This window comes from Eutrema salsugineum, unplaced genomic scaffold, assembly GCF_000478725.1.
Source record: "Eutrema salsugineum unplaced genomic scaffold, Eutsalg1_0 scaffold_5, whole genome shotgun sequence".
NCBI classification, from domain to species: Eukaryota; Viridiplantae; Streptophyta; class Magnoliopsida; order Brassicales; family Brassicaceae; genus Eutrema; species Eutrema salsugineum.
In genome coordinates this window covers 6,981,265-6,998,818 of record NW_006256612.1, presented here as the reverse complement: position 1 = coordinate 6,998,818, position 17,554 = coordinate 6,981,265, and the positions used below count along the sequence as shown (strand labels likewise).

The following is a 17,554-nucleotide window of genomic DNA, read 5'->3' as shown; positions in this document are numbered from 1 at the left end:
CACCTTCATACTATTAAAAAAATTTTATATAACTCATAAATAAGATACCAGTTCTCATATGATGTCCTATCTTTCTTATTCTTCTTGTGCCTAGTCCGTTTTAATCATTCAAGGTTTGGATGAATTCTTTGGCTATTGAAATATCATTTAAATTAATGTGTTTTTTCTTTTTTGATATGGGCAAGGGTTGCCTTTAATCCATTTATGTAAGTCTGTTGCAATTCTATATTTTGTGTTCTCAACATGGATATCTATGATATCCTCTGCCATTATTATAAGATATGTATTGCGTATAATAATTTCACAGATTAATAAAGCTACTTCAAATTTGTTAATTAACCGTGATATCTTATAATAGTTATGTGTTTTCTACAACTTTCAGTTAACAGATAAGAATATAGATAATCGAATACTATTTTTGTTTTAGTTAAATAAGGTCTTGATATATTAAAACGGTTTGAAAACTCGTACATAGCAAACAGACCTAAATTTTAAAAATAACAGCAAATAGACATGACTACCTTCAACTTATAGAAGACAGAAACTTTCTCTTCTTCTTGATTCTTCTCTCATGATATATCTGGCCCTTTACAAAATTGCATTTATCAAATATCAGTTGTACTTGCGATTTGACATAGAAACATTGACCATGTAATCAACTACTGAGCAAAAGTGTCTTCAAGCTATTAGATATTAATTAGTTCCACTAGGCTCAAAATCTTTGATCCTTATTACGACTCCCAAAAATAAGCTACAAGGACATGGTGGTTGTGGAGAAACTTCATGGGATGATGGTGTTTTCTACTCTATAAGAAAAGAAAGTAGGACAAACCAAAAGAGAATATACGAATGCGCAAGTTTGTGAAATTAGGTGTTTTGTTTTATTTTGGGTTTCGTTTCCTCTTGGGCAACTACACTATATAGAATTTTGTTTTTTTTTTCTCTCTCTCCCTTTTTCTTTTAAATATGTGTTTTAGATAATAGTTTTTATTTTGTAAGAAATAATATCATATACTATTAAGGAAAAAACTTTCATCTTATTGTTTCCATAAGCAGTGTATATATATATTACATAACTAATGTATCAGAAACCCTAATGGGCCATGAGACATTAACCTGATGGTTAATGGGCCGGTTACTAGAAGTCCATTTGTTTATAACACTCCCCCTTGGACAAGGTAACCGTGCCTGTCACAAAACCGGGATATCTATAATGCGCTGGGGAACGTTGCCTCATTAAAACCTTACCAGGAAAACCCAGTGGGAAAAACCATGGTGAAGGAAAAAGAGTACAACACGCATTACTCCCCCTGGTTTAGGCATCACTGTAGATCTCTAAGTCTACGCATTCCTATCTGATGAATGAGCTTCCGGAGTGTAGAAGTCAGTAATGATTTAGTGAATAGATCGGCTGGATTTTCGCTTGATCGGACTTGCTGAACCTTGACCTGACCATCCTTCTGTAGCTCATGAGTGAAGAAGAATTTGGGCAGAATATGCTTCGTCCGGTCACCTTTGATGTAGCCATCCTTGAGTTGAGCGATACAAGCTGCATTGTCTTCATACATCACCGTAGGCTCCTTATCTTCGTCCATACCACAATCTGATCGGATATGCTGAGTCATGGACCGCAACCAAATACACTCTCTACTAGCTTCGTGAATGGCCAAGATTTCCGCATGGTTGGATGAGGTAGCGGCAATAGTCTGCTTCATGGATCTCCAAGATATGGCTGTTTCTCCATGCGTGAAAACATAACCGGTTTGAGACCGGGCACAGTGCGGATCTGACAAATATCCTGCATCAGCAAAACCAACTAGACCATCCTTGTTATGGTTAGAATAAAATAATCCCAAGTCTTTAGTACCTTGAAGGTATCTAAGGATGTGCTTAATACCGTTCCAGTGCCTTTGAGTTAGACACGAACTAAAGCGAGCTAAGAGGCTCACGGCAAAGCAGATGTCTGGTCTAGTGTGACTAGCCAAGTACATTAATGCTCCTATGGCACTGAGGTATGACATTTCAGGACCGAGGATTTCTTCATCGTCCTTCTTTGGACCGAATGGATCACTATCCAATCCAAGGCTCCTCACAACCATTGGGCTGGTCAATGGGTGGGCCTGGTCCATATTGAATCTCTTGAGTACCTTTTCAGTGTATGCCAATTGATGCACAAGGATTCCGTCATTGACGTACTCAAGTTGTAATCCCAAACAGAATTTAGTTTTGCCTAGGTCTTTCATTTCAAACTCTGCTTTTAAGCATTCAACTGTTTGGGCGATTTCACCAGATGTTCCGAGGATGTTCAAGTCATCCACGTATACTGCTATGATTACAAATCCTTTGTTTTGATATTTTCTGATGAAGATGCATGGACTGATCGGATCGTTTTCGTAGCCTTCTCTGATGAGATATTCGCTTAACCGGTTATACCACATACGTCCGCTTTGTTTCAGTCCATATAAGGATTTGTTCAGCCTAATGCAGTGTTTATCACGAGATGCATGCTTATCTTTGAGCTCAATACCATCTGGTAATCTCATATAGATTTCACTGTCCAGTGGTCCATAAAGATATGCGGTTACAACATCTATTAACCGTAAATCTAAGTTTTCTCTTATGGCCAGACTTATGAGGAATCGAAATGTAGTTGCATCCACCACTGGAGAATAAGTCTCCTCATAATCGATTCCGGGTCTCTGTGAGAATCCTTGTGCTACAAGGCGTGCCTTGTATCTAACGACTTCGCCGAGTTCGTTTCTTTTACGCACAAAGACCCATTTGTTTCCCACTGGTTTAACATCGAATGGTGTCCTTAAGATCGGACCAAACACATTCCGTTTCTTTAAACTATTCAACTCCACGTTTATGGCTTCTTTCCATTTCAGCCAATCTGATCTACGAGTGCACTCAATTATAGACGTGGGTTCTAGATCCTCTTGCGTGTGCGCAATCTCAAGTGCTACCTTGTACGCAAAAGTTTCATTGATGTCGACATCTTTTCTGTTCCATAGAGAACCGAATATGATATAATTGATTGAGATCTCATTATTATCAATCCCTTCAGAACCTTGAGTTTTGGCGTCCCAAACCTCTTGAGATGGTTCGATAGGGTAAGTATCAGCTGAGGCTGTATCCGTGTTCTCTTGAATCCCGGTTTCAATCATTGCACCTTTCTTTGATTTCTGGGGATTCTTATCTTTGGAACCTGGTGGTCTGCCACGTTTCTTACGTGCGTCAGACTCTGTAGCAACTTGACTTTTCCCTGAGGGGACATCTATTCGTACTGGTGCATTACAAGCTGGTATGTACGATTTGGTAACTTTGTTCGGTCAGCAAAGGAATCTGGGCAATTGATTAGCTAGCTTTGTTAAATGTATAATTCTTTGGACTCTGAATCACATTCTAGAGTCCGGAGGATCTTACCATTGTGTGGATGTTTGATTCCATGAAAGTTCTTTTACCAGCTTGTCTGTCTCACCACTAATTAGGATATACCGATTCATCAAATCGGTAATCTGCATATCTGGCTTTAAACAGATCTCCTGTAGTTGGCTCGAGATATTTTATGATGGTGGGAGAATCAAAACCAACATATATTCCCATCCTCCTTTGAGGTCCCATTTTAGTCCTCTATGGTGGTGCAATGGGTACATAGACTGAACACCCAAATGTTTTAATATGGGAGACGTCTGGCTCATGACCCGTTAGCAATTGGGATGGTGAATATTTGTGCTCACTAGATGGTCGTATGCGTATTAGTTCAGCGGCATGTAAGACTGTGTGTCCCCAAGCTGAGACCGGGAGTTGTGACCTCATGAGTAATGGTCTAGCAACCCATTGAATTCGTTTAATGAAGGATTCAGCTAATCCATTTTGTATATGGACATGTGGAACGGGATGTTCAACACTTACCCCCATGGACATACAATATTCATTAAACGCTTGGGAAGTGAATTCACCAGCATTATCAAGACGTATAGTCTTTAATGGGAAGTCTGGAAAATGGGCTCGTAATCTGATGATTTGGGCCAATAACCTAGCAAAAGCCTGGTTCCTAGAAGAGAGCAGACAGACATGCGACCAGCGGGTCGATGCGTCAATGAGGACCATGAAATATCTGAATGTCCCACAAGGTGGGTGAATTGGTCCACATATGTCTCCTTGGATTCTTTCCAGAAAGTTCAAGGTCTCTTTAGACACTTTGACTGGTGAAGGTCGGGTAATCAGTTTCCCTTGTGAGCAAGCTGTGCACTTGAGGTGCTGAGGGAAAATACCATTTGGTTTAAGGCTGTGCCCTTTAGAATTCTGGACTAATTTACGCATCATGTTCGCACCGGGATGACCTAGGCGATCATGCCAAATAGTGTAATCTAAAAACCGTGCTTTGATAGCAGCATTAGCCTCAATCATACTGACTTTAGCATGGTAAATGCCAGTAGATACGGCGGGTATAGTTTCAAAAAACTTGTTTATGGCCATTTATCATTTTAGTGATAATTAAAAACTCTTTGTTCCCTTCATCCTGAGTTTCGATATGAAAACCATTCAATCTTATGTCTTTGAAACTCAATAGGTTTCTCTTAGAACTGGGTGAGTATAAGGCATCAGAGATGTCTAGATATGTGCCATTTGATAACAGCACATTAGCTTGGCCATGGCCCTCTATTAGGCTCGAACTACCCGCTATAGTGCTAATGTTTGCGGTTTTGATTACTAAATTTATGAAGTAATTCTTGTCTTTTAGAATGGTGTGGCTCGATCCACTATCCACAATGATATCCATATTCTCTTGCATATCTTTATTAAACAAGAATTATAATTCAATAACATGCAAAAATGAGATGTAAATAAAACATTACTCTATAAATTAAAATGTAAAAGCAAAAGGTCTTAAAAATCCAAAGTAAAGACAATAAATCCCAAAAACAAAAGATAAAGGTTTAAGGAGTAATGAAAAAAAAATTCAGATTTTTGAGATCAATCAAGGAGGTCGGAGAGCTCATAATCCATGCCATCAATCTTATCATCCTTTGAGTCATCTTCATTGACTTGATGAACCAGGTTAGCCTCATGATTATCTTTCCCATACTTCTGGTAGAGCTCAGCAAGATATTTGGGAGTACGGCAGTTCTTGACCCAATGATTAGTCATTCCGCATCTTGAGCAAGGAGTTGGTCTAGATGAACTGCCTCTTTGGGTCGGTTTGTTGATACCACAACCCTTACCCCGACCAAAACTGAGGTTAGGTCGGTTATCTTGGTTCAGTCTACCGCGTCCTCTGCCGCGCAGTCCATGTCCATTTCCACGTCCACGTCCACGATCTGAGGATCTGTTACGTTGGACGAAGTTGGACTCTTTTCTGGTTCCTTCTGGCAATGGGGCTGATCTTGGAGGCCGCATGGCACTGTTCCTCAACGGAAGCTGATTGTTCTTCTCAGCAAGCAGTAAGCAAGATATCAAATCCTCATAGGTGCTATGATTCATGGCACGGTATTGTTTGGAGAACAACATTGGGAGTGCCTAAAGTAGAGAATGTTTTCTCTAGCATATCCTTATCAGTGACCTCCTCGCCACATAGTTTTATGAGTGCAACTATCCGAAAGAGTTCGGAATTGAATTCTTCGACGGATTTGAAATCTTCAAACCGTAGGTTCTTCTAGTCGAACTTGGCTTGGGGCAGTATGACCGTTTTCTGATGGTCATATCGCTTTTTCAGTGCCACCCAAAGTTCGAGTGGATCCTCAAGAGTGAGGTATTATTGCTTGAGAGACTCAGCGAGGTGATGGCGGATAATAAATGTCGCCGAGTACCGTTCTGTTTGAGTCGCGGTGTTGGGATCTTTGATGCATTCACCCAGACTTTTTGAGTTGAGGTAGATCTTGGTGTCAAGGGCCCATTTGAGGTAGTTATCTCCGGAGACAGTGAGTGCCTCATATTCGACCTTCTGAATGTTTGACATCTGAAACATATAATAATTTATGTTAAATAATCAATAGTATGAGACTATGATCATTGGAATAAGGGATTTAAGGTATTTTTGGGAAAACTTTCCATTTCAGGAAACTTGCTATTTTAGGAAACTTGCTATATAAGGGAACTCTAAAATCGAACCTTAGGGTTTATAACCTAGCCGGTTTACTAGGGTTTCCAAATTTAGCTCTAATAGATAAACATTGGTTTTTTTTTTTTTTTAAATTGATTTTGGAAACTAATTTGAAATTAACCGATTAAGCTTAAACCGATCGGATTGATCGATTAAACAACAAAACCGGTTAAATTAGATTTAATTTTGGAAACCGGTTATTAGGGTTATTAATCGGTTAAGGGATTAAACTAAACGGATTTGCTAGGGTTTAATTTTTATTAGGAAAAACCGATCGGTTTAAACTTAAACCCTATCGATTTAGGATTAGAATTTATCGGTTTATAAACGGTTTAGGTGGATCGATTGGTTTAGAGTTTAAGGGATCGATTGGTTTAGGATTTAGGAGCTTGCATGGACCGGTTTTAGGGTTTTCAAGGATCGGATCTAAGATAAATAACCGATCAGTTTAGGATTTAAACCGATCGATCTCGGTTTAACGATAGACAAACCAAAACGATTTTAGATCTAGGGTTTTGCAAAGATTTAGGTTTCGGTTGCAAGGAATTTTAGTGTTTGGTTTAGATGATGCTAGGACCGATCGGTATAGGGTTTGAACAAAGCATTAGGGTTTAGGTTTTATATGATAAAGCCGATTAGGAAAAATAAAACCAATTAGGGCTTTGACAAGAAGAAAGAAGATCGGTTTGGTTATGGTTTTAAAAACGAAAAAGGCGATGAAGAATCATGAAAAGAACCGATCCATATTAGGGTTTTCAAAAAAAAAAAACCAAAACTTTGATTAGAATCTATAGTTTTAGATAATACCTTTTCGCCAAATGGATTTCTGACCGGCTTATGATCTGGGAGCTAAAGACCACAGATATCTACTGGAAACTCCTGAGAATGATGGCCAGAAGGGAGGACGAACAGCTGCTACAATGGAGGAACCACCGCTTGGAAAGAATCACCCGCTAAGGTGGGACAGCGCCGATTGTTTTGAGTCTTGAGGGCGCGTCTGGTGTCGGATTGAGGAGCGGTTTTCACCACTAGATTCTTCTCTTCCAGAGCTTCAAAATGATATGTAGATCGCCTTCTAACTCCTTGTATTTTGAGAGATATGATCGTTTGAAGTTGAGTTTCGTGCTGATAACGTATTAAGGGAAAAAACTCTCATCTTATTGTTTCCATAAGCAGTGTATATATACATTACATAACTAATGTATCAGAAACCCTAATGCGCCATGAGACATTAACCTGATGGTTAACCTGATGGTTAATGGGCCAGTTACTAGAAGTCCATTTGTTTATAACATATACCAAAATAAAACTTTAAAGACAAAAAATATAAAAGCTAGAAAAAAAAACAATCTTCAAAGTTATATTAAACGTTCAAACAAGATATATTTAGATAACCAAAATTCAAAATTCCTTGATTTTATTTTAAAAATTTACATATTATATATTTATTATTATTCAAAAGTAGTTAAATTCTTAATATTAAAAAAAACCAAGTACGGCTGTCTCCTATGTAAAAGCTTATCTACTGTGGTTAGATATAAGGTACCAAATTTTTATTTTTACAAAGGAGATTATATATACACCTTTTTGAGGTAAAATATCATAATTATACAAGTAATAGCATTTTACTCCCAAAAGGACTCTAGCGATCGATCCTATGAATATACGATATTATATCAAAATTCGACAAGAATACATTTCAACATGTTAGTTGTTTTTTTTTAAAAAAAAAAAACATGTTAGTCATTTATAACAAAAAAAATAATTTTATAATTTTCAATCTAATAATTTTTTCTCATATTTTAAAAAAAAATTCCAACATAAACTTTATTCATCATTATTTAGTACCAACGTTTTGCACTTTTATTGAAAAAGGTTCAATCAACTAGAATAAAAAAATTGGCCAAATAATTATCATATAATTTTCAAAAAAAAATGTTAAATCATAAGAAAATACTATATATAATAAATACTTTTTATAAATTTTCAGTTTGATAATATCATTATACTATTTACTAGGTAATTAGGCGCAGACACAAGAATTTCAGAAAATAATCACATCATTAAATTTAGATTTCCTTTCATTCCTTTTAAAGAATCTCCTACATGTTTTTCTTCTTATTCTCATTCATGAAATATAATTCTACAATAAATAGGTTTAGTCTTGTTTCCTCTAACTTTTCTTCCTTTTTTTTCTTTTTCTTAATTTACTTTCAAATATCTTTGCCATCTCGTTATTCTCCTCCTTCATAATCAATCACACATTTTTTTTTGCCATGAATACATCTTCATAACTTTAACAATTATTTGTTTGTTCTTGTACCTTCTGCTTTTTCTCAAACATTTCAAACAAGATTTGGAACCGGTTTGGTATTGTCCAATTCGTTTTTTTTAAACACCTCATCACGCATAATACTTCAGTTCTCATCTCCTTATTTTCTGTTTAATCCTCTTCGTTAAAATTATAGCATTTAAGACCATACTTGCTGCATATTTATTTACCAAGAACATCAACATTACTCCACACGTTCTTTCAGCATACTGATTTATCAAGGATTGTTAACAAATTCCCACTAAACCACAGTTAAGAAAGATTTGAGATGTCGTATTTCTTTGTCTTTGTGTTTAACAATAAGACACAAAAATGCAGAGACACAACCGTATTAAGTAAAAATCTGCATGGATATATGTGAATTGAATATATTCGAAGCCTCAAGTTTTGTTACATCTAAGAAATATATGACTCGAAGAGCAGTGTAACTGCTTCAAATGGCTCCGTGTTACTCACACGAATCTTATAAGACTCAAATCTTTAAGCTTTAATTCTGAACACATAGAGGCAAATCGTTGATCCAAAGTGGTAAGAAAAAAAAGTAAATTCAAATATCCATACCTACCAAGGAACTTGATTAAAAATTGATAACAGATTAATAGATTAGTATCTGCTAAGAAGAGCATCTGCTAAGATTGAAACTTTAGCGTTAATAAGTTAGTTTTACTATTTCCCTCGATATATCGTTCTGGCTCTTATGATCTCTCTCCCTCCTCATCCCTATTACATCTGCTAACTGACCTGCTTTTTCTATTTATTCTTCCTGACATTAATGAAAATAACCATGAGACGACAAGAAAAGGAAAAATCAATCATAGTCAATTCTAACTACGAAAGGACTGCTGTGAACACCACTTGAATTACTATATGCACATAGAAGAAGCTCTTTCATGAACTTGCATTGCTAATACTTTCTCCCTGCATTCAGTTAGGTATATCTAAATCTTCTTGCTATTCTCTACCTTCTTAGGAACAACATTCAATTGGATATTAGCCCAACAAAATTCTGGAGGCAACTAAAAAAAAGAAGCTCACATGAATTCATAGCATGGCTACGAAACCATATTACAAAAACTAACAACACTGTTGACACATAAACCTTACAAAGAATTTCAAGCAAACAATACAAACAACATGGTTAATGAATATAAAAAAGCAAAGCTCAGTTATCAAACAAAACAACCATACCGTGTAACATATCTAGCAAGAGCATCAAACAAAACTACCAATATAACTGCATCAATAGAAAAAATCCAAAAGTGTAAACATAGACACAAACAAGTTTACCATTCGACACCATTCCCGAACACAAAAGCAAGCCTCCGAGACAACACAAAATCAAACACGAACACCTATAAGAAATTACAGAAACGAAAAATAAACGAAAACAATGGCAAAAAGACATAAACAAAGCTATGCAAACACAAACTGAAACCTCGACAAAGCAGCAATGGTGTCTAATCTGGACAAATATCACAAAGAGCCAAAGCAACCTACACAAAATTATAAACAACAACGAAGAAGCGAGATGAACGCAAATTCCCACCAAAAAAAAAATGGAGACGATGTATAAACCAAGCTAAAAGACAAAGATCAAATGAACAAATCCCACAAAATATAAACATAGAGTGTGTCTACCGTACAACACAAATGATCGATTATAAAACAAATCAGAATTTTTTTAAAAAAATAGAAAAGTGGTTCTAGACAAACAACACAAAGCCATAAGAACATTCACACAGATCCAAAAACAGAACAAACCAAACGAAACAAAAAAATTCAAACTCTGGATTCGTGTGTATACGTGATACACACGAAACATAGACCTTGAAATTGGAGAAAAGATGCACACCAAAGCCACCTAGATAGAGAAAACAAACAAAATTAATCGATCGATTAGTGGCCAAGAAACCACGAACACTACTCAAAACCAAGTTAGGAGGCAAGATCATTTGAAAAGAATTACACAAAGCCGCCCGGAAAAACAATCCTTACGTAAAACAAAGCAAGCTGGCACTCCGGAGATATACAAACCGTGGTGGATCAAAGCTATATTTACAACCCACAAACCAACCTAGGGTTTTAACCTTATTTCTTAAATCGGCCTCTGCCCCAAAACACAATACCGATATTGATTCCGGAGGAAAATTAAATTAGCCAAAAAATGGGAGGATATAATCAATTTATGTGGGATATGTATAGGTTAAGTTAGTGTTTAGGTTTTCAATTTTTTAAAACCTAATGTGGCTACCTTTTTTTTTTAAACCTTATACGGTGTTAAGCCTAATTAAACGATTCAGAGTGCATACATTAAACGATCGATTCCGTAAAGAATTGAATGGTCGAAGTAGGTTTAATAACTCGGTATCATAATTATTATGCATTTAAAAAAAAAAAAAAAATTTGAACCAATTTAACTATTTTTTTAAAGAATGGGCAAAGATAATTAGCCATATTGAGATTGAATGAGAGAGTTTTAAACTAAAACTAGAAGAAATCAAAATCAATACCGATATATGGACAGACGGAACCAAGATGCTGAATCCAAGTATCCAACACTGGTGTCTATTTCTCTTTCTTTTTGGACAATATTTTAATTTTGGAGGGTTTTTCTCTGCCATGCAAAACTTTTTGTATATATTTTTCAAACATTCCGTTTTTCTATCTATCCCGAAAATTTCTGTGTAAATAACAAACTTGCTTTTTTTCACCAGCAAAAAAGCCTCCAATTTATAAGGAATTTTGTTTTCCTAAAAAGACAAGTTGAGGCATGAATTCCGAGTAAGAAAATGTCGCATATATCGGGCTATAAATAGCCGTGTAGAGAGCATCTTCACATATCAGCTAAAAAACTGTATTCATTTTCAAGAACCACTCTCTGAATTCTCTGTTTTCGAATAAAGGTCCGTGTAACAACTATATCATATATCATAATCTTTGTTTTTCTTACTTACCATTTCGTGTTTGTCGTAGATTTGGATGATAATTTCTGTTTCTATACGATCTCGTCTAAAGAGAAACTATACAGATATCGTTTATTTTTCTATTTCTTTTGGTTGTTTTAGTTTCAAAGCCATTAACCTATTTCAGTTTTGATCGCATTAACGCATGTTTTTGGTTTAAAATCGGAAATCTCTCGACCAGTTTCTCGTATTTTCTTAGTTTCTCTTTGTGTGTCTCTTAGGCTCTGAGGAAAGTCCAGCCACAAAGGTCAACGCAATTAGATAATCATATATAACCTTTACTTTTTCCCACACAGTGCATACAATTTAATTTGTTATCTGAATTCAAAACAAAAATTCTTCTTTGGTGAACGAAAGAAATGTCGACGGCGTCGTACGAAGATGCCCTTAAAAGACTTGGAGAGCTTCTCAGGTACAAACTCTCTTATTCTCCCCATCACACACCCATAGATCATTTGGCCTAATATATATATACATGTATCGTAATGTTATACTTTTTTTATATAAAGATAATAATTTTTGTGTTTAATATGTTTCGAATTGGTCTATTTGTAGTAAGAAATCGGATCTAGGGAACGTTGCGACCACAAAGATCAAGCAGCTAACGAATGAGCTAGAGGAACTTGATTCTAGCAAGCTAGATGCCGTAGAACGGATCAAATCTGGATTTATCCATTTTAAGACTAATAATTATGAGTACGTTATTATATTCTTTCTTTCTTTTTTTTACCGAGTACGTTACATTCTTATTCCGATGGATCCGTTCATTTTAATACTTTTCATAGGGATAAAACTCCACTACATATAATAATAGTGCTTATAAAGTTGAATGAACTTACAGTATTTTTAGTCATAAAGGGCGTATTAGACTGGTTTTTTTTTCTGTTTTGGAAATTATTTGATGTTTTCTCATTATGTTATTGGTTTATCAATATTCAGGAAGAATCCTTCTTTGTACAATGAACTTGCCAAGAGCCAGAGCCCCAAGGTATTGATCCTGCCGATCAATTCATTCTTCTTCTTTTTTTCTTCTTTTAGGGGTGTACTTTTCTCCAATTGGCCAAAAAAGGGTATGAAATAGGGGATATTGCTTCTAATTCAGTAATAAAGGACCTTTATGAGCAAGCTAGAAAAAAGCACAAAACACTAAAACACTAAAATGGGGTTAAGACTTGAAAGAGATCCTCTTTTTTTTTTCAACCATATATTAAACTGCATTAAACTAAAGTTCCGGTTGACCAAACCTCAGGATTAGAACCTACTATGTAACAGTAAAATGGTCTAAACGTAATGGATAATGCAAGACCAATAATCAAATTTTTTATGCAATGCAAAATCTATGCAGTTTCTGGTATTTGCTTGTGCGGATTCTCGAGTTTGCCCATCTCACATCTTGAATTTCCAACCTGGAGAAGCCTTTATCGTTAGAAACATTGCAAACATGGTGCCACCTTTTGACAAGGTTCGTCTTAACAAAGAGAAAATCTTCTTTTTTTTTTGGTTACCTTACCACATCACTCTCATTATCTTTACATAGACATCCCAAGTTGTTTTTAGTGATTAAACATCTAACTAATATAAGCTTTTTGTCTTTTGTGAACTTGCAGACGAAACACTCTAATGTTGGTGCCGCCCTTGAATATCCAGTTACAGTCCTCAATGTACGTAATAATTAATTAATGAACCTCTTTGTTAATTAGCAACTATGATCGATCCATTAGAGCCTTAAGAAAATGTTGTCATTATCAGGTGGAGAACATTTTGGTGATTGGTCACAGCTGTTGTGGTGGAATAAAGGGACTCATGTCCATTGAGGATGATGCAGCTCCCACTAAGAGGTAACTAATTTCTAATCGCTACTTAAAAAAATCAGTGTCTTGTAATTACATGATCAAGCATGAGACGACTGAAGGTTAATTTCAAGGGATTCAAGACAGTTTCTTGGCGATTTTGGTTCACAAAGTTGAGTGAAATTCTTTTTAATGGCAGCGAATTCATAGAAAACTGGATCCAGATCTCTGCACCGGCCAAGAACAGGATTAAAAAGGATTTTAAAGACCTGAGCTTTGACGACCAGTGCACCAACTGTGAGAAGGTACATACTAAGAAAAGCCACAACTTTTTGCTCTGTTTTTGCTCTGTTTTTGTTGTCTTGCTTAAAAGTAGAAACTGAGATTGTTTCCGGTTTCCAGGAAGCGGTGAATGTGTCTCTGGGGAATCTGTTGTCTTACCCATTCGTGAGAGAGAGAGTGGTGAAGAACAAGCTCGCCATAAGAGGAGCTCACTACGATTTCGTGAAAGGAACGTTTGATCTCTGGGAACTTGACTTTAAGACCACCCCTGCTTTTGCCTTGTCTTAAAACATTCCTACTCATCTTTTCCCTATGTTGCTTCGAAGTGTATTCTTATAATCTTCCGTTGCTGTTTCTGTTTCTTCTCCAAAATGTCTTTTTTCTGTTTCAAATGATACGAATAAGCTTTAAAGAGCATTTTAGTATCCATCTTCATTACAGTTTACAACTCAAAACACTCTACAAAGAGAAGATACACTTTCAAACCCTTGCTTAGCTTATACAGATAGATAGGCTACACTCAAGTCAAGCCCCTCAAGGGATGGGATATACAACGACCTTCCCCGTGGCATGGTTCGTTTCTAGGTATGAGAAAGCATCAGCGACCCGTGAGAACGGGAATGGTCCTTTGGTGTCAACCACAGGCTTCACTTTCCCACTCTCAATGTATGGATTCAGTTTCTTCAAAACCTCACCATTAGATGTCACAACGAATCTGAATCCAGGAGGCGTGACAGCTCCAGTCAAGGCCACTACTTTCCCTCCTTCCTTAATCACCTTCACTGCCTTATCACACATCCCTTTCGACAAACAAAAAAGAGTGTTCTTTGGTTAAACTTTCCGTTGCAAGAAACTAGACTATGTGTTATGGTGTTACTTTTGTTTACCAATGGCGTCAAATACGACGTCAAATTTCTCAAGCAAGTCTTCTATGTTCTCCTTTGTGTAATCAATGGCTAAATCAGCACCTAAGCTTCTCACTAGCTCCAGCTTCCCTGTGCTCGCTGTTGCAGCCACCTTTGAAGCTCCATACACTTGTTTCGCAAGCTGTATCACATATGAATCTGAGTTAATCAATCAACAGTCATCAATCTCTGATTCTTAATATCACAAGGGAGCTACGGATTTGTACCTGAATCACAAGGCTCCCTACTCCTCCGGCGCCGTTGAGAACCAGAATTGATTTTCCGGCGGAGAATTCCGTCCTAACAAGACCTTCGTCGGCAGTTTCTATAGCTAGAGGAAGCCCAGCGGCTTGAGCGAAATCGATGTTTTTAGGTTTCATGGCTAATAGCTTCTCTTCCACCGCCGTGTACTCAGCCAGAGAACCGAATTGCTTTGGCCCTTCCAACGCTTTCTCGCTCACGTTTGCGTAAACTTCGTCCCCTTCTTTGAAATCCCTAACCCCACTTCCCACCTTCACCACTACTCCGGCTACGTCGTATCCCGGAACCGTCTGCTCCGACGAAGATTCAAATTCTAAGAGAAGTTAATAATCTGAAATCAACTTAGGTTTCCAGAGAGAGAGAGAGAGGGGAAATTTTACCGGGAGAGGCGAATCGGTGGCTTTGAATTTCCCTTGCCGTCTTTTGGCGTCGACGGGATTAAGAGCCGCCGCAACAACCTTAATCAGAACCTGATCGTCTTTAATCTCCGGGACCGCAATATTGCTCTCCAGCTTCAGAACATCCACTCCGCCGTACTCACCGTACACCCAGGCCTTCATCTCGCTCGGAATCGACGCATCCGCCGCGACACTGACTGCCGGTGAACTGCTCTGAGAGCTCGCCGAGATCCTCAACAATGTCTTCTTGCTCACTAATTGTACGCCGGATCCGATTCCAACTACGTTCAACGGGAAAACCGGCGATTTCGTGAGAGAGTAATGACGAAGCGGCGTTTTACGGCGGAGCACGGGAGTTTTGGCGGTGGTTGTTGCAAGCGCCGAGTTCATTTTGGAATCTGCCGCGAATATCTCCAAAACGGCTTATCTCTTTCGCTTCCTCTGCTTTATTCGAATTGAAATCAGTCCCAAAACCCGTGGCTTTCTCTGATTGGCCAGTCATTTTTTGTGGTTGTCGTTAAGCTTTTAATCAGGAAAATTGTGGCGTTTCTGTGTCGAAGACTCGAGAGACGGAAGGAAAACTTTAACGTATTCAAATGTCATGTAGTCTTTCCATCCATATTACACCTGACACGAAGTTTAACTTTGGTGACTCAAATCCAAGAGAGAAAACGACATATTGTTTTGGATTTTTCAATATAGACGACGTGCCGGTTTGTGTCCTCAATTAAAAACGTGAGGTAGTTCTAGATCTTACGTTAGATGTCAAAACTGTAGCGCAGTCTAAATTGATGGGCCCTCAATTTTTAATTGGGCTAAAAACAAACGCCCAATAAACCGAAATGATTTGTTAAAAGTGAGTCGTCCGATCATTCATCTAGGCACGATGATCATAGAACTGCGCACAACAAAGCACGATGTGTACAGGTGGACGGTTGATGATATTGGATAAGTGGTCAAGCTTAAAAATGGACCGTCCGTTTTCTTACCCCAGACCTCAAAAGAGAGCATTTTTCCGGGAATTTCATTGAATGTGACGTCAATCAGATCTATCCTTTGTCTCAACCTTCGATAATCCAAAAAGGTAACCTCCGAATTAAAACCCTAATCTCTCTGAGAATTTGTGTATGTTCCTCTTATTTTCTACAATTTGAATCTTCAAGTCATACAATGTGGTTCCAATGTTGTCTGGATTTCAAAACTGTCTAGTTTCAATGGTATGTTGTAATTAATAATTATGCATGCACTATGTTATGTTTGAATTCGTTTAAATTATCCTTGTTTCTAGTTTAAGCGCGAAAAATAAAAAAAATCTTGTTTCTGGAATATTGCTATAATCTGGCGGAGATGATCTCATTTACCATAAAATTGTTGTTAAGATTATAGAAAAAATTAACTGATTTTAAAAAACAATTTGAATATCTTTTGTCCTGTGTGTCTTGCTCAATATATATTGATAAATTAGATAATCCAACATGAGCTAATATTCCATGATTTTGAGGCTTTGAATCATTTGAATTTGGTAAGAACTTATGTTATTAATTGTCATTACAGGCTCTTCTTCTTGTAAGAAAATGGCAGACACCAAACCAGGGTTGAGAAAGCCAGCTTTTACCAAGGTTGATCAGCTGCGTCCTGGGACTAGCGGGCACAATGTCACCGTGAAGATCGTTAGCACGAAGATGGTGTTACAAAAAGGTCGTGTAGATGGTCCTCAGGCTCGCCAGATGCGGATCTCTGAATGCATTGTTGGAGACGAGACCGGAGTTATCATCTTTACCGCAAGAAATGACCAAGGTGCTTACTTATTTCAATCAATGCAATGCAAAATCATTTACTCCTAGGAATGTTTGTGATCTACAGACTAGAGTAAGGAATAGTTGAATTGTTACATTATGTTATCTTTATTTGGTTTTTTTGTTAATTTTTTTATTTGTGTGTGTGCGTGTAGTGGACTTAATGAAAGAAGGATCCACTGTAACTCTACGAAATGCAAAAATCGACATTTATAAAGGATCAATGAGGCTAGCTGTAGACAAGTGGGGTCGAGTTGAAGTCGTCACAGAGCCAGCGAGCTTCAAAGTGAAAGAAGACACCAACATGTCCCTTATCGAGTATGAGCTCGTCAACGTTGTTGAATGAACGACAAAACTTGTCGAAATACTTTTGTTTTCCCGCTACAGAAAACCTTCAATAAATAATAATGGAAGTTAATCGTACCGTTAAATGTTGGCATCAAGAAAGAGTTTTACCTGATGTATCTATCTTGCACAAAGCTATGGACGAGCGAGGCCTCTGTAAAAGTGAATGTAGAGCTGTTGGGTTAAGTTGCTTTGCTTGCTAATTATTAGTACTTTGTTACAGCTTTTGTTTTGCAATGTCAACATAATTGTTAAGGCTTTTGTCAATATTTTCTCTTCAGCAGAATTGCTTTATAATCAGATCGATCAAGCTCCATATCGAAAATCGATAAATTCGGAAACCCCCTAAAGTCCTTGTTGTGACTAAAGGCAATAG

The 17,554-nt window shown here is 37.2% G+C and overlaps 3 protein-coding genes across 3 annotated transcripts; 2 read left to right on the top strand and 1 right to left on the bottom strand.

Moving 5' to 3' along the window:
• Positions 1-11,760: 11,760 nt before the first annotated feature.
• On the top strand, positions 11,761-13,777 carry LOC18992586 (beta carbonic anhydrase 3). Its single transcript, XM_006415996.2, has 8 exons — positions 11,761-11,813; positions 11,957-12,097; positions 12,341-12,389; positions 12,747-12,863; positions 13,009-13,062; positions 13,151-13,239; positions 13,391-13,496; positions 13,594-13,777. The coding sequence occupies exons 1-8, from the start codon at positions 11,761-11,763 to the stop codon at positions 13,759-13,761; spliced, it is 777 nt and encodes a 258-aa protein (XP_006416059.1). The 3' UTR covers positions 13,762-13,777.
• A 72-nt stretch (positions 13,778-13,849) lies between these two features.
• LOC18992585 (NADPH-dependent alkenal/one oxidoreductase, chloroplastic) lies at positions 13,850-15,516 on the bottom strand. Its single transcript, XM_006415995.2, has 4 exons — positions 15,020-15,516; positions 14,606-14,929; positions 14,361-14,520; positions 13,850-14,273 (listed from the first exon to the last, which is right to left on the bottom strand). Exons 1-4 carry the CDS (start codon positions 15,425-15,427, stop codon positions 14,008-14,010), a joined length of 1,158 nt encoding a protein of 385 aa, XP_006416058.1. The 5' UTR covers positions 15,428-15,516; the 3' UTR covers positions 13,850-14,007.
• Positions 15,517-15,960: 444 nt separating this feature from the next.
• Positions 15,961-17,371, top strand: LOC18992584 (uncharacterized protein At4g28440). The gene is made up of 3 exons (XM_006415994.2): positions 15,961-16,121; positions 16,592-16,834; positions 16,989-17,371. The coding sequence occupies exons 2-3, from the start codon at positions 16,612-16,614 to the stop codon at positions 17,177-17,179; spliced, it is 414 nt and encodes a 137-aa protein (XP_006416057.1). The 5' UTR covers positions 15,961-16,121; positions 16,592-16,611; the 3' UTR covers positions 17,180-17,371.
• The last annotated feature ends 183 nt before the right edge of the window (positions 17,372-17,554 follow it).

Excerpts from the sequence above, each read along its gene's own strand:
- LOC18992584 (XM_006415994.2), top strand. The coding sequence starts at position 16,612 with ATGGCAGACACCAAACCAGGGTTGAGAAAGCCAGCTTTTACCAAGGTT. Across the intron at positions 16,835-16,988 it reads TACCGCAAGAAATGACCAAG|TGGACTTAATGAAAGAAGGA; the intron begins GTGCTTACTTAT and ends GTGTGCGTGTAG.
- LOC18992586 (XM_006415996.2), top strand. The coding sequence starts at position 11,761 with ATGTCGACGGCGTCGTACGAAGATGCCCTTAAAAGACTTGGAGAGCTT. Across the intron at positions 12,390-12,746 it reads CCAAGAGCCAGAGCCCCAAG|TTTCTGGTATTTGCTTGTGC; the intron begins GTATTGATCCTG and ends AAATCTATGCAG. Across the intron at positions 13,240-13,390 it reads GATGCAGCTCCCACTAAGAG|CGAATTCATAGAAAACTGGA; the intron begins GTAACTAATTTC and ends TTTTAATGGCAG.
- LOC18992585 (XM_006415995.2), bottom strand. The coding sequence starts at position 15,427 with ATGAACTCGGCGCTTGCAACAACCACCGCCAAAACTCCCGTGCTCCGC. Across the intron at positions 14,930-15,019 it reads CCACCGATTCGCCTCTCCCG|ACGGTTCCGGGATACGACGT; the intron begins GTAAAATTTCCC and ends TCGTCGGAGCAG. Across the intron at positions 14,521-14,605 it reads TAGGGAGCCTTGTGATTCAG|CTTGCGAAACAAGTGTATGG; the intron begins GTACAAATCCGT and ends TATGTGATACAG.